The sequence below is a fragment of the Plasmodium chabaudi genome (genome assembly GCF_900002335.3).
Source record: "Plasmodium chabaudi chabaudi strain AS genome assembly, chromosome: 9".
Lineage (NCBI taxonomy): Eukaryota > Apicomplexa > Aconoidasida > Haemosporida > Plasmodiidae > Plasmodium > Plasmodium chabaudi.
In genome coordinates, this window is record NC_030109.2 from 1,071,597 (window position 1) to 1,087,867 (window position 16,271).

Below are 16,271 nucleotides of genomic sequence, written 5' to 3' on the forward strand. Positions count from 1 at the left end.
TAATGTTGAGAATTCGTTAAGGGCTTTTACTATTTTTTTTTTTTTTTAAAATTTGTTTATGGCTAGTTGTTGTGTGCATATTATTATTTTTTTTTTGTCTTAAGAGCATAATTTCAATATGTTTTTTACTTAATCTTTTGTATTTATTTGAAGCAGTTTTGACATAAAATAATTTAGGGTATATATATGCAAGTTTGTTTGAACAAATATGTTTTGAATTTTTACATTTTTTTATTTTACAATAGCATATTATATAAAATGTCAATAAAATTATTAAAGATGGTATAATACCTGCAATGAATAAAACGGTGTAATGATATTTGTAATGTCTACAAGTTGCACAGTCGATTAATTTTTGTTTTCCTTTAGTTCTATCAATTATATGATATATAATATCAAAATAATTTGATTTATTTAGTAAATCATGTACTTCTTGTGCATTTGCAAAAGTGAGTTTCTTTTTATCATCTTTGTTGTGACTTTTTGGAGGAAAGTCATTATGATTGACATCATCGATAGTACTATTACTTTCTGAATATACTTTTATATGTACAACAATTTCGCCTGTACCCATATTAATTATAACATTATGTATCAAGTTATTATCAATTCCTTCTCCGAATTGGCCAACGATATCTATGATTTCTGTAATTGGATTTTTAACACATGCACCATAAATAAGTATAGAATATAATTTGCTAATGTTTTTTATATTTTTTAATACATATTTTTTAATGTTTTTAAATGTAAAATTTATTGGAAATTTAAGTTTTAAAAAAATATGCATAGATACTTCTTCATATTTTGTTTCCTCGTTATTTAATATTGGGTTTTCTGAATCACCAAATATATATCTAGCCATATAAAAAGTGGCTAGTTTATATGTTAATGAAAATTGAAGTTTATTAATTATATTATCCATTATAATATAATACACATCTTCAATTGTAAAATAGCAATCATATAATTGATCTTCTATTACGCCATCTTTTTTATGTGGAGTACTTATAAAAATTTGAATCATTATTTTATTTTGATTTTCTTTTTTTTCAAAAAATTTCGCATGGAAATCACCATCAATCTTCTTATTGTCCTGTCTTTTTCCATAATTTATTCTAACTTTATCATCTTCTTCATTATTAGTTGACGCACCAATTAATACTTTATCCATTGATATATCCAATTTATTTTCATCTATAGTTCTATACCCTAAAATCTTTAATTCAGGAATATACAATTTTGTAGATTCATTAAAAATATAAGATAAATCTTTATGGCCTATTTCTTGTGGAAGCATCCCATAAAAAAATCTTTTTAAAATATTCATTAAGTCTATATAAATATTATAAATGTCTTCTTGACTAACTTTTGCATCATTTTTTCTATCTAATGTTATATATAATAATATACTGCCTGTATTTATGGATAATTTATGTTTCATTATTTTTCGGATATTATTTATAATTAGCCATTGGATTACTGTATTTTCATATATCATTAAGATCATTTGTTTTTTGGTGGCATTATCTAAAGGCTGATAGCTAGCTATTATTGATATGTACAATACTTCTAGAAATATGTGAATGGCGTATTGATGATAATTATAATAAAAATGTTTTATTTTGCTAAAAGGAATAAATGATAGCATATCTCTTTTTTTTCGGTAAGTATTATTTATTTGAAGATTTGGCTCGTTTTTTTTATCTTGATTTTTTTTATTTTGTAATTCAATATTGTATGCAACTTCTTTGGCTACCTCTTTTTCAATTTCATTCGCAATTTTTATATCTATCTCATTTTTTTCATATATTTGTTTATATTCTATCAATGATATTTTTTTTATTTCCTCATATATGCTTGAATAGGTTTCATTATTTTTTTGGTTTATTCCGAAAATCATATTTTCTAGTTTTTTTACGGCAACATCTATCGTTACATTTTTATTTAAAAAATGTGAAGAGACCAAAATCTTCATAAAAACTAAACGAAAAAAATGGTAATCATCCTTATGAAATATTTTTGTAAATATATTTTTATAAAAATTAGGTGTAAAAAAATTCCTTTCGTTGCTATAATTTTTCATCGAGCATATATACCCTTCCATCAAAAGGATCATAATAATATGAATGGCATAATAAATACTCATTTTATTATATTGTTTTATAGTTACAGTATAGTAAATAAATATATATACGGTAAGACATGCTTACATATGTGTGTTCTTTGTCTATTAATATTTATGAACGTCTTATTTTTCCATGGTAGTGTAATATAAATATATTAGTGATTATATATATGCAAATATGTGATATTTTAGAACTTGTATTAAAACAATTTTAGTGTTTCAAATTATTGAAGAACAGTTCTGCTACCCTATACTAGTAATATACAAGTGGAATGAAATTTTTACTTAAAATTGAAAATTGAGCAAAGACCTTAAAAAAGTTTTTTTTTAAAATAAAACTTTATAAGAAATAGCTATTATGAAAAAATAATGAGAATGAGTTTTATTTATTTTATATGCATTTTTTTACAGTTTTATCTTTCAAAATTGTACCCACTTGCACAATTAAAAAAACTTAATTCCCTCATGGTCGATCAAGAACAATCCATTATTGTAACACTAAGGACGTAGAAATTAAAAAAAAAAGACATATATATATTCCCTTCAAAATTGGTACATTATATAGGAAATTTTATTATTCATTAATATTAGCATGACAATAAATTGAGAGATTGCTATCAATAGCATAGACCATGGTACACATATGCTACCCATTTTAATTATAAAAGAATGCCCTAAACAAATAAATATATATAATTCACAGCACAAGTACCATGATAAAATTTCAAGGAAAAGTTGTAAAGACAGGGAATGCACACATTTGGAAAGACGAAACAAAAAATTGAAGATTAAAAAATTTTATGTATTATATAAACCTTTTAAAATATTATTTTTATTTCCTTTTTTACATGAACAAAAAGCCATAAATATAAATAAAAAATAATCAAAAGGAGTGTCAATTTTGGCTTGTTAAAAATATATCTATATTTTTACCTTACATGTTAATAATTTTATTATGCAATTAGCTTTCATCTTTTTAATAAAAAAAAAATAATAATAGCTAGCAATGTGTGTGGAAATAAAGGTTAGGACAAATTGGATAAGAATAATATTTTCTGCATTAACTTATATATGTATTTTATATTTCCTGATTTTCACTTATTGTTTATATTTGTTTTCTTTTTATGAACTTTTTATAAAAAACATGGCTTTCTTAGGCATACTATGTCCCTTATTGTAATTGATAAATGTGAAATATTCAACAAATATATATATTATATATTCTTACGTAAACATACTTATATAATACACTACATAAATATCATTAAACATTGCATATGTGCATATATTTACATTTTTAGTATCAATGAGTAAGTAACCATTTATTTTCATTTGGCGTGTAATGTATATATACATGTGGTTTCCTTTTATTATTTGTTTCATATTAAGTTTTATTATAAAAAAAAATAATATAATGAATAATTATATATTTCATCCAATTTTTTTAAGGCACAAAATTTACCTTTATAACATGTTTATGATGATTTATTTTTCCCGTTTGTAGAAATTAAAAACATCGTATTTAATGATAGTAAAGAAAAAATATATACATACATATGTAATGTATTTATATATTATCCTTAAATATATATTTCATACAAATTCACACACAAAAAAATTTTATATAATATACCATTGAATTATACATTACACAATTTTAAATATGATTTTGCTTGAAAATGAAAAAGATTGCTATATTTGCTATTAAAAAAAGCATAATACTTTTAAAAGCCTTTTAACAACACACAAGCTTATACAATTTTTGTATTCCCATTTTAAGTCCCTTTCACATATGCTATATATAATTAAGAAGGGGAGAGAAAATATATTGTATATAAATAATACATGTATATAGTATTCCATACGAATAAATGAAACTTATGTACCATTCAGGACATCAAACTCATGAAATAAAAAAAGAAACTCATAGAATGAGGTAATAACATTTATTAATATTCGTCATTACTTACGTATTAATATGTGCGTATGCGCGTTTGTATTATAACGCTATATAATAATGCGGAATTGTAGGTATATACATAATGCATTATATATTCATTTTAATTAATTATTTATTATATATATAGTATATTATATTTTTTAGTTATTTACAAACTGACATGATTATTTTATAAATCATAAAAAATTATGAGAAAAAATATGCTTATTTCGTTTTTTTTTATAAATATTTTTTTCAAATAATTTTTTTTGTAATTTCCAAAATTGTTATTATGCTCATGTTTGTTTAAATTCATATGTACAATGGTATGTGTAATATACGCATGTACAATATATACACGGCATAAATATATTAATAAGTAGTATATATATGGATATGCATATAATATTAATGTATGTATATAAATTTGTGAAAATTTCTTTTAATATGAAACAATTAGAATTAACAGTAGGAAAAGAAAAAAGTCGAGAAGGCGTTTAATAAGCATATTAATTCAGCGAAAAAATTAAACAAAAAAAATTAAGTAGATGAATATACGAAAAAAAAAAAAAAAAATAATTAGAAATAGTGCTAGCTTAAAATAGGGAGAATATAGCAGAAAAATCGTAAGAAAAAATACGAAATCGTGGGAAAAAATATAAAATAGCATACTAATTGATAAATAGCTATATTGCGAGAGATAGCATAGAAAAAGCGAAATAAAAAGTAAAATATTATAAAGCGAGAAAAAGCAGAGAGGAATAATAAAATTCACTGCAATATGTTAGGACCATCGAGCGGTAAGGAATCGCAAGAGAAGATTATTGATTATGAAAAAATTAATCTTAGTGAATACAACTATGTTATAAATAATTCTGATCATTCAGATGAAGAGGAGGAAGAGGAGGATTATTATATATCTGACAGTAATTATAAAAATGATATAAAAACAGATAATAACAACCAAAATAATAATGCAAAAAATAAATCTTATATGAATTCAAAAGAGCCTTTTCCAGATACCAATGGAAAGGACAGTACTACGGATCATGTAAATAAGCAAACTGAAAATGAATCTGCAAAATGCGAAGAAAGTAAACAAAGCGATGCTAAAGACATTGATGAGAGCTTGAGAAGGGAGTCTACCACATCTACCCATAATAATAAAAATAATTTAATGAATAGTCATATTGTAAAGGATGAAAAGGCTGGGAATTCTCAAGGATGTAATAGAGGAGAACCTGATTCGGGATCCTATATTTATGTTCGAATAAAAACAAATAACTCTAATAATAATGTTTATAAATGTAAAATCGAAAAAAACATAACTATAAAAAAATTAAAAAATAGTTTAAAAGAGATAATAAATGATAATAATGATTATCGAATTATATATAGAGGAAGATTGCTTAAAGATATGGAAGTATTGTCAAAATATAATATAAAGTTTAATGATATATTATATGCAATAAAATTAAATAAAAAAAGAAATGAAAATGATATTGCATTAGATTCTGGTATAACAAGTTCACAATTAAGTACTATAGGAGATGAATATAATGATTTAGGAAAGATGGGACAAAATGATAATATATCAAAATTAATTTCATCAATGTTTGATAATAGTGATTTTCTTAAATCAATAATGAATTCAAATAAGCAACTTCAAAAATTAAGAGAAAAAAATTCAGAACTAAATCATATGTTAAATGATTCACAAACTTTAAAACAATCTTTTGAAATGATTAAAAATCCATCCCTTATGAAAGAACTTATGAGAAATACGGATCGAGCTATAAGTAATATTGAAGCTATACCAGGTGGTTTTAATACATTAAGAAGAATGTATCATAATATACAAGAGCCTATGTATGCATCTGTAGAAATGCCTAATGAAAAAAATCAAAACACAATTAAAGAATATGATTTAAATTCTTCTTCTCCTCCTACTACAGAAGCATTTCCAAATCCATGGGCTTCTAAAGAAAATAACTCTCAAAAAAATATAAATATGGAAAATAGTTTAAATAAATATTTACTCCCTGATAGTAATATGTTTAATGACAATGATGAAATTATTCCAATTACTAAAATGGGAAATAAATATAAGGGAGCCAAGGGTAAGGTACTTCCAGTTAATAATACGAATGAAAAAAATGGAATTGCTAATGGGAAAATCCCAAGTAGTGATCTTTTTCGAAACAATCTTTTTGATATGCTATTAAAATATAAAAATCCTGTAAATGGAATTGGAAATAATCCAAATGGTACCGCCCCCAAAAGTTCATTACCAACAAATAATAAAAAAAATAATGAAACGAATAAAAACTCCGATAATAATGCTATGAACATTTTTGGAAATAATGGAAATTTCTTCAATCCAAATTCTATGAATAGCTTGCTGGGAAATAATTCTCAACTGAATAATTCTCAACTGAATAATTCTCAACTGAGTAATCCTCAAATGAGTAACCCCCTTTTTAATGCCAACTTATTTAACAGTTTGATGGGTCAAAACTCGAATAATGGAAATACAAATGCAAACGCAAATGTATTAAACATGTTTAGCCAAATGATGTCAAATTTAAATAAAAATATGAACATGAATAATAATGGAAATAATGTTAATTTAGGAAATGATATGTTAAATAGTTTGAATATGTTGAATTTCCAAAATAATAGATTGAATTCATTATTTAATCATGGTGTAAATGTGCCGAATAAACATGTTAGTAATAATGACAATAATTCTCCTGACTCAGTCATAAAAAATGTTAATATAAATGAGGGAAAGAAGGAAGAAAAATCATCTGCTGATATACAAAATCATGCAGAACCTCAACATGCCGATCAAAATAGTGAAGTGAATACAAAACAGCAGGAAGATGGTAACACCGATTTAAATAATGAAGCAAAGGATAAAGCTACTGCTTCCAATAATTTGAATAAACAAGATGAACAAGAACGTCTTATTGCATTATATCAAGAACAATTAACTTCATTAGAATTAATGGGATTTACAGACACAAACAAATGCATAAAATCACTGGTTGCAGCAAAAGGAAATATCGAAAGAGCTATCGATTTGCTCTTAAGTGATATAAATTCAAATAGAAACTAAGCCGTTATTTGCCAGTTATTATACATTATTATTTGGTTATATTTGCTGCGTTTCGCTATATTTTCTTTTATTTCTTTTTATTTCCTTTCCTTTACCTCTTGATTGCGGCTATTTTGAAGGATAATACACTCAAACAATTTTTGATAAGTAGTTTTGAGATAAAAAACGTAAAAATGTGGTTTATTTTTTTTTGTAAGATCGTATGTTCTCGTAATTGATGTGACAAATCAATTTTAATATTCTTCCCCCCCAAAAAATATATGCTTATTAAATTTTAATAAATTTTATTTTTTTTCTTAACAATAAAAAAGCTGTTTATATTTTTAATTTTTTTTTTTTTATTCTAGTTTGTCCAAAAATATATAAAGCATCAAAATATGTGTTAAAATTTAATATTTTATTTTTCTATTATAATAAAGATCCATTTTACATTTAAAGCTTTTTATTTTATAACTTTGTTCTATACACTAAAATATGTAAGTATGTTTATATATACTAGTATGCAAATTATGTATCAAATAAAAAGTACCATAAAAAATGGCATGAAAAAAAACATATGTGTGTGCCAAATAGGTAGACAAATAAAATTTTTATTATATTATTCCATTTTATGGCTAGTCAAAAAAAAAAAAAAATTGGCTAGCATAACAAATAGCTAGCTTTTAATTAAAAAAATATTTTGAGCATAGAAAAAAATAGTTGTTAAATTTTTAAGCCTTCTGTTAATATAAAAAATAAAGTGGATACCATTCTCATCAATTGTCTACATATTGATATGTGTAAATAAAATGTATGTAACATTATAATAATTTGATTTTAATATATCTCTTTTTATGGCTATCTAATTGGTGTTCTTTCCTTTTTTTGCTTATGCACAGAAATGTAGGGGAATATGAGTTAGCCTATCTTCATTAATAATGGTTTAATTTAAAAATTACTGAATTGCGCTAAAGTTACAAGTAAATATATGAGAAAAGTATTGGTGGTGAAAACCAATCCATTTACAATGATCATATACACATTTTACTTTAATATTATAATATATTTTATATAGCAAAGTTAAAATGCCTTTTGAATTTTGATCAAGTTTAATAATAGGATCTATAATGAATAATGAACAATTAGGGCATCTAATATTTTGCTGATTCATTTCTTTTATAATGTAATTTTGAAAACAATCTGTACATGAAGATATATAACAACATGGAAATAATATAGGATCATAAGATAAATAATTTCTACAAATACAACATATAAATCCTTCTGCATTAGTAATAACTACTGAACATGGAATTTTTAAATTAAATTCTTTTTTTTTTTTTGAATAGGAATCTTTTTTTGCCCAAGTAGCTCTAACTCTACTTCCTTTAATACGTATATGTCCTGAAATTGCAGCATTTAATGTTCTTTGTGCTTCAATGTTTGTTGAAAAACGCACAAATGCATATCCGGAAGTTGCAGTCCATTCTTTATTAGGATGTCTTGATTGTTTATCACAAACAACCATAGTTAAGTTAACATTTCCATATTTACTGAAAACAGCCATTAAATCTTTTCGAGTAGTATTTGGTGGAACATTTACTATTAAAGTAAATTTGGCTACTTTATTTTCAGGGATATATATATTATCATTACCTATTTCTGTATTTATATCATTTATATAATTATTACATATAAATGATTTATCTCCAACTTGGTTTTCTATATTTTTTGTCCATGCTTTTTGCATACTTTCGTACATTTCTGGATTATCCATATTATAAGAATAATTTTTATCTTTCATCATATCATAATAATTGGATTCATTTTGTTTTTTACCACTTATAAAATTTTGTTCGTCTGTTTCATTAATATTACAAAATATGTTAAATCGCTCATTGTTTTGCCACTCTACTTTTTCACTGTCATTTCTTAAGCTACTTTCAAATCGGGTTTGCCTAACATTTCTTTCATTATATTCCAAAAAAAGGTTACAATTTTCTGATTCACTATCTAACCCATTTTTGTTATCTCTTTCGTTTGACAATGTAATAATAGAATCATTTTTAGGTTCACTAGGTCTTATATTTAAAGATGTGAATTGATTATGTTCATTATTCATCTTGGAAATTTCACTTTCCGTTATTTCGTCTTTTTCTATTTCTGCATATTTCATTAGTTCATTGAAAATCAAATTTTCTAGATATTGTTGTTCTATAAGACTTTTTTTTGACTTTGGAAATGCTTGTTCATCATATATTTTGTTGTTTACATCTTGTTTAGATGCAAACATTTCTGAATTCGTATTATTTTCAGAATTGTGTGAATCATAATTACACTGGCCAAACAAGTTGTCCATGTTTTTATATTCTGATGACAAAATCGTTTTCAAAAGATCCATATTTATGTTTATATCCTTTACATCTATATCTTGAACCTGTTTATTATTATGAATAGTGTTACTCGTAAAACTTTGACTCATAGGATTGTTACTAAAATTATATGACAAACTAGATTCATTTTTATCATTTTCAAAACTAATAATAGCATCATGCTCTTGTTCATCAATACATACAATTTTATTTTTTTTTAAATTATAAAAATAACTTTGTCCTACCACATTTTCTAAATATTCATTTAGGTCTTCATTTAGTTCGTTTCTGTTATTCTCTTTTATCGATGCCTCGTCTTTTTTCCAATTGAATTGGCTACCTGTTTCTAATTCTTTATTTACCTCATCATTGCCATATAAAACATTGTCATAATTATTATTAAAAATATATTCATGTTTTTGATTGAAGCTTTGATTCATATTTCGGGTAAAAAACTCGCCAAAATTATTATCACATATTTCATTTTTTTCATTTAAATTATTTAATAAGGTATTAGATTGATTTAGACATTTTTCAGATTTTTTTTGAGCATCCTCATTTATTGTATATGACAAATTAGTAGGTTGAAATGCTTTGGCTATTTCTTGTGAATTATTATAGAATGATATTGCATCTACACTTTTTGAAACATTTTCATGATCATAATTGATATTATTATATTTTGATTCAGAACCCATTTTAAATGTATTACCTGATTTATTAAGAATATTATTTTCATTAAATTCGTAATTATATTTATTTAAATTTTTAATAAATGCAATACTTTTTAATTTTTTTTCTATTTCATTAGATGTGTCTGGTACATTTTTTGCAAATACACTATCATGATTGATATAGCCATTTTTAGATTCATTTGTTTTAACCCAATTATTGTTTATATACATTGCTGAATTAGTTATATTATTATCTGTATTGCTTGTTTGTTTATTGATTAATACATTTTTAAATTTACAATTGTTTATTGTTTCATCGGCATTTATATATGGCAATGGAGATGCCAATTTCACATGCCTATCCTCACTCTGTTGTTCTAAAATATTTTCATTTTGTTGTCCCAAAGTATTATCACATTGTAATTGTCTAGAGTATTTACGTGAATCTGTCTCTGTTGATAGACTATATATTTTTAATCGATCTAATTTATTTATATTATTATCAAAATGAACTTTTTCAAAAAAACTATTTATATTATTTATAAGTTCTTCTTTTTTCAGTTCATCATTATCATTTGGTTCTACTTTTGAAAACTCCATTAAAAATAAGATCGTAATATAAACAAATTAGTATAAAATTTGAAAGCATAAATTAAGTTGGAAAAGAAAAATAAATATTTTCCGAATTATGAGTAAGAGAAATTAAACAAATATATAAATAAAATTATAAACAAAAAAATAGTATATATCTATACCATTTTATAGACAAGATTAAAAATGTGCATAAATTATGTACAAAATATTATTGTAAAATAAAAATATATAGACAAATATATAGACAAATATAGATGGTCATATTTTTTTTTCTTTTTAGATCAAAAACTTATTTATCATAATGTTTATTTGGCGAGTTTAAAAAAAATGTTCTACAATTTGAAAGACATAAGCTTAAACCAGTAAAATTTTCAACCATATTGTAAAAAAAATATAATAACGACTCTTAAATATAATTATTATCTTTATTTTGTATGTTCTTAAAACTTCAACATATAAAAAATAGGGATTAAAATAAAACTATTGAGAAATTTGTTAGAGTAGATAGTGAACCGAATAATTAACTTAAAAAAAAAAAAGTTAAAATTCGCCAGAAAGAAATAAAATTCGAAATCCACACACTTAAATCATGCATATTATATATATACATGCTTGGGCTTATTTCCCAAAATTAATCATTATAAAGCTAATACATATTTTTCATTTTGTGACATATTTAGCTATTTTATATTAAACCATTTTTTAGTTGTCTAATGTTATAATTTTTGTAAACACAGTTGTTACATATTTTCGTTCTTGTCTGCAATTTATCACTACTAGAACAATAAAATTTTAATTATATTTTTTTTAATAATATTCACAACCCGTTAAATTATTAACAAAACTGTTATGTGATAGCTTCATCAATTAAGTAGAAAATTAGAATGTTGTTTTTATTTTTTATTTTAATTTTGGATACAAATTGCAAAATAACGTTTAAATTTCATCAAACGATATAATAATAAAAAGCTAATTAATTGTGTCCTTATAAATATTTGTACACACCCATATTTATTTCTATTTTTTTTTTTTTTGTAAAAATTATTAAAAAAATAGCTAGCTATTTAAGAAAGAAATACAAATATATATGCATGTGCATATAAATCTATATTTATATTTTCATATGTAGTGAAACATTTTAATGTGTTTTTAATTTTTTGGTACCTCTTAATTTATAATTTTATAGTAGAAATTATGAGATTAATTAATTATATGAGTTTATTGTGTACTAGTTAAAAAAATAAAAAAAATGATATAAAAAATAAAAGATTTAATTAGAATTAAGATATCTTTTAATTTTAAAAGGAAAATAAACTGTATAAATATGTGTACATAAATATGTATGCATGTGCATAAGTATTTTTTGCAATAATGGGTGCATCAGGCATTGTGAAATGTGTGTGAATATTATTGTCTGCTAAATTATATGTACGTTCATGCAATGTGCATAAAATTATATGTACCGTTCATACAATATACATAATATATATGCACTGTGCATACGAATAGGAAAGGAATGGGCACAACAGCTCCCAACATTGTCTACTATTATTTTGCTATCAATGCAGTTAAAGGGAAATAAAATAGTGAATAATAATAAGCCTATCCATATTTAAATGTAAATAAATCCACACACACATTATATGAGAACATATTTTGGCAGTTTACTTAGCCTTGTTTAAGGTTCTTCTTGTTTAGGTTCTTCAGGAACCAACTTAATCAAATCATCAATTCTTAATATTGTAATTGTTGCCTCTGTAGCAAATCTAATTGATTTTATTTTGCTAATCATAGCTTCTAAAACTCCATTTTTTAAATTATTTACAACTTTTCCATTTACTAAATCTAAACCATACCATCTATAATCTTTAGGATCATCAGTATTCATAACTTGAGATTTAGTATGATAGGCTCTTAATTTACAAACTAAATCAATTGAATCGTAAGAAGCATTTAATGCTAATATTTTAGGGATCACTAGCAATGATTCTGCAAATTCTGCAATAGCTAGCTGTTCTCTAGAACCTAATGTTTTTGCAAAATCTTCTAAATATACAGATAATGCAACTTCGACACATCCACCTCCTACAACTACATAATTACTTTCTAATGCTCTACTAACTGAACATAATGCATCATGTATAGATCTTTCCATTTCATCTAAAACAAAATCATTTGCACCTCTTAATAATATAGTATTCGATTTAGAATTTCTACATCCTTTAAAAAACATAACATCCCAATCACCAACTTTTTCTTCATATACTTCATCACAATATCCTAAAGATGCGGGTTCAAATTTTTCTGTTCCATCAATAGATGATAATGTTAAACGTATTTGCCCATTTGTTAATTTGGCTATTCTTTTTAAATCATCTTTCTTTACTCTTCTTACTGCTATTGCTCCAGCTTCGACAAAATATTTTAATGGCATATCATCTATTCCTTGTGTTGTTAATATAACATTTGCACCTGACTCTAAAATTTTATTAACTCTTTCTTTTGTTATATCTTTTTCTCTTTGTCTGATTTTTTCTAATTCATTTGGATCATTTATATTTACCTGAACACCTAGATGCAATCTATATTGTTTTAATGGAAAATCTAAGAAAGCAATTTTTGCATTTTTTATAGCTGAGGGCATTGCTTGAGAAGCTCTTCCACTCATAATTGCATAACCATCTATTAATTTTGAATCTAAAGAACTTAAACCATGGACTTTTATTATATTAACTGATGAGACAGGATATTTTGTTTTACCTGCATCGTTAATAATTTTTACTGATTGAATAGCGTTAGCAACCATTTTAGCAAAATATTCTGATTCATAACTAATAAATTTAGATGATAAAGTTGTTTTTGCTATATTTATTATAACATCTTTTCCTAAATTTGTGACTCTTTCACTTAATTTTTCTTTTATATATTTTACAGATTCTTTCATGGCTAGTTTATAACCACAAATAACAGTAGTTGGATGTATATCCATTTTTATAAGTTCATTTCCTCTTCTTAATAATTCAGATGCTAATAATACTACTGATGTTGTACCATCTCCTACTTCTTGATCTTGTAATTCAGATAAATTGACTAATATTTTGGCGGCTGGATGTTGAATCTCTAATTGTTTTAAAATGGTTGCTCCATCATTTGTTATAGTAACATCACCGATATTATCTACTAGCATTTTATCTAACCCTTGGGGTCCTAGACTTGACTTTAAAATATTTGAAAGAGCTTGAACCGCAGTCACTAAAGGGGGAGGAATTGATTGACATGTGTAGGGGAAGTGAGAAGTGAAAATTGAAAACATGCTTAGCACGAAGGATGGAAAAAATGCACATGCACACTATGAATGCAAAAATGATTCGCTTTTTGGGAGGTACTTACCATTTGCTGTTCTTACATCTTGGCCATTTTCACGATTTCCATAAATACTTAAAGACATTTTTCCTCTTATTTACAATACCAAATGATTATCTGGTTATTTAAAAAGGTATATACCTTAGTACGTAAAATATTAATTTCTTTTGATGAGGATCGATTTATTTGTTTTTGTTTTAGTCACTTGTATTAAATACATACAAATAATGAGAGAATATATTTATGTTTGTTTATTATTTTTAAAAAATGTATGCTATATCTATGTATGTTATATTTACAGTTTTAAGGCATACAATGTTTTATGTTTTTTATACTGAATAGCAAATACATAAGAATTTGAATTTTTTTTTTTCTTATAAATTTTTATAATTTAAACACAGTACAAAAATAATGTATAACTATTAACACAATAAATATTCCTATATGATTATCAATATAATATTATATATATTTTAATTTTTTTAATTTTTTACATATATTAATTTTAACACCTATATTCTATATATGTTAATTTATATTAATTTGAAGTATACGTGGTTATTATATTTTTGAAGTATACAGTTAGGAATTTATTTTTAGATTTGAAAAATATGCTTACTGTACATGTACATATATATTTATATATTCCTCGTGTACCCAATTCAAAAAAAAACGGTGGAATTTGTATATGCATAATATAATGTTATTATATATATAAATATTCTTAATTCATATAAAATAGTTTTATTTGTAATATATTTTTTATGTACATAAGTTTTTTCATTTATTTATTTCGTACCTTCTCCATACTCAATGAAATAGCATATAAAACAGAACTGGCACATTATTATTTTTTATATAAAAAGTAAACCTATATATATGTACATGCTATATAGGGGTATGCATAACTTTCTATTTATCAAACTGGTGGTTCATTATTTTTACTATGCATTTATGTTACTTAAAATTTTTGGAAAATAAAAAATAATATAATATAATAAAAATATGGTTACACAATATTTTAAAAGGGTTTATATATTTTGTTATTTTCTCATGTGTACTACAAAACAGGAGTATATCCCATCCTATAACTTTTGCTATATCATTACACATTTTATCTTTACATAGTACAAAATAAATACATAAATAAATATATTTATTAATTGCAATATAGTAGTATTGCACATAAACAGAGGTAGAACATTTTATATAATTGATAATTTTCCGAAAGCGATACAATAAAACAATTGTTATAAATCCTTTTTCCTATTAACAGTTATATATTTTGTGGGCATACGTTTTTATTCGTTTTTCCATTATTTGGATTAACCTTATTAACAATTTTAAAAAGAGAAAACAAATGAAAGACAATAAACCTATTGTTTCGTTTTAACAATATATCACATTATTTAATCATGTGTATTTATTTTAAAAGCCAACTTAAAATGGCTTGAATAGGGTCCCCCCTTTATGTCAAACTGGCTTATAATGAAAACAAGAGAAAAAAAAAAAAAAAACATATCTCTATGAATAGAAATATTAACAAGGATAATTTGATGTTCTATACTTCCTTTTGAAAGAGAATAAAATAGTTGATAGCTAAAAAATAAAAAAATAAAAAAATAAAAAAATAATGTCTTTTTTTCCTACATTTCGCATATTTATTTGGCCTTGGCCAATTGTGTGTATTAAATTTAGTACCTTGTGAAACTGAGACATATTTACAAAAAAAAAAAAAAAAAAAAAAAAAAAAATAAAGCCGATTTATTACAAAGGAATAATATACACATCATATAAAGGATTATGTAATAAGCCAATAATAATATTTAAAATTTTCAACAAGTGTAATAATATAATATTACCGAATTGCTTTTTCTCATATATCGTCTTTTCAAAAAAAAAAAAATATATAATTGATGAAGGGGAATAAATAAGTTCCAAATTTTGTAAAAAAAAAAAAATTTTTTTAAATAGGGATTTAAGGAATGAATAAATAAGGGCAATTGTGCATACGCATTACGAGCTGTTTTGTTTTCTCATATTTTTTAGGTATGCATATAATAATGTAATAATTTATAATTTTTGTTTTCATTATTATATGCAC

General features: G+C 23.9%; 4 protein-coding genes across 4 annotated transcripts; 1 reads left to right on the plus strand and 3 right to left on the minus strand.

Moving 5' to 3' along the window:
• Nucleotides 1-16: 16 nt before the first annotated feature.
• PCHAS_0929500 (conserved Plasmodium protein, unknown function) lies at nt 17-2,146 on the minus strand (the record flags this gene model as incomplete). Its single annotated transcript, XM_733531.2, has 1 exon — nt 17-2,146. The coding sequence occupies one exon, from the start codon at nt 2,144-2,146 to the stop codon at nt 17-19; it is 2,130 nt and encodes a 709-aa protein (XP_738624.2).
• A 2,699-nt stretch (nt 2,147-4,845) lies between these two features.
• On the plus strand, nt 4,846-7,185 carry PCHAS_0929600 (ubiquitin-like protein, putative; the record flags this gene model as incomplete). The annotated part of the gene is made up of 1 exon (XM_729940.2): nt 4,846-7,185. The coding sequence occupies one exon, from the start codon at nt 4,846-4,848 to the stop codon at nt 7,183-7,185; it is 2,340 nt and encodes a 779-aa protein (XP_735033.2).
• A 934-nt stretch (nt 7,186-8,119) lies between these two features.
• PCHAS_0929700 (RNA-binding protein, putative) lies at nt 8,120-10,810 on the minus strand (the record flags this gene model as incomplete). Its single annotated transcript, XM_016798182.1, has 1 exon — nt 8,120-10,810. One exon carries the CDS (start codon nt 10,808-10,810, stop codon nt 8,120-8,122), a length of 2,691 nt encoding a protein of 896 aa, XP_016655424.1.
• A 1,672-nt stretch (nt 10,811-12,482) lies between these two features.
• On the minus strand, nt 12,483-14,252 carry PCHAS_0929800 (T-complex protein 1 subunit alpha, putative; the record flags this gene model as incomplete). The annotated part of the gene is made up of 2 exons (XM_738850.2): nt 12,483-14,056; nt 14,195-14,252. The coding sequence occupies 2 exons, from the start codon at nt 14,250-14,252 to the stop codon at nt 12,483-12,485; spliced, it is 1,632 nt and encodes a 543-aa protein (XP_743943.2).
• Nucleotides 14,253-16,271: the final 2,019 nt, after the last annotated feature.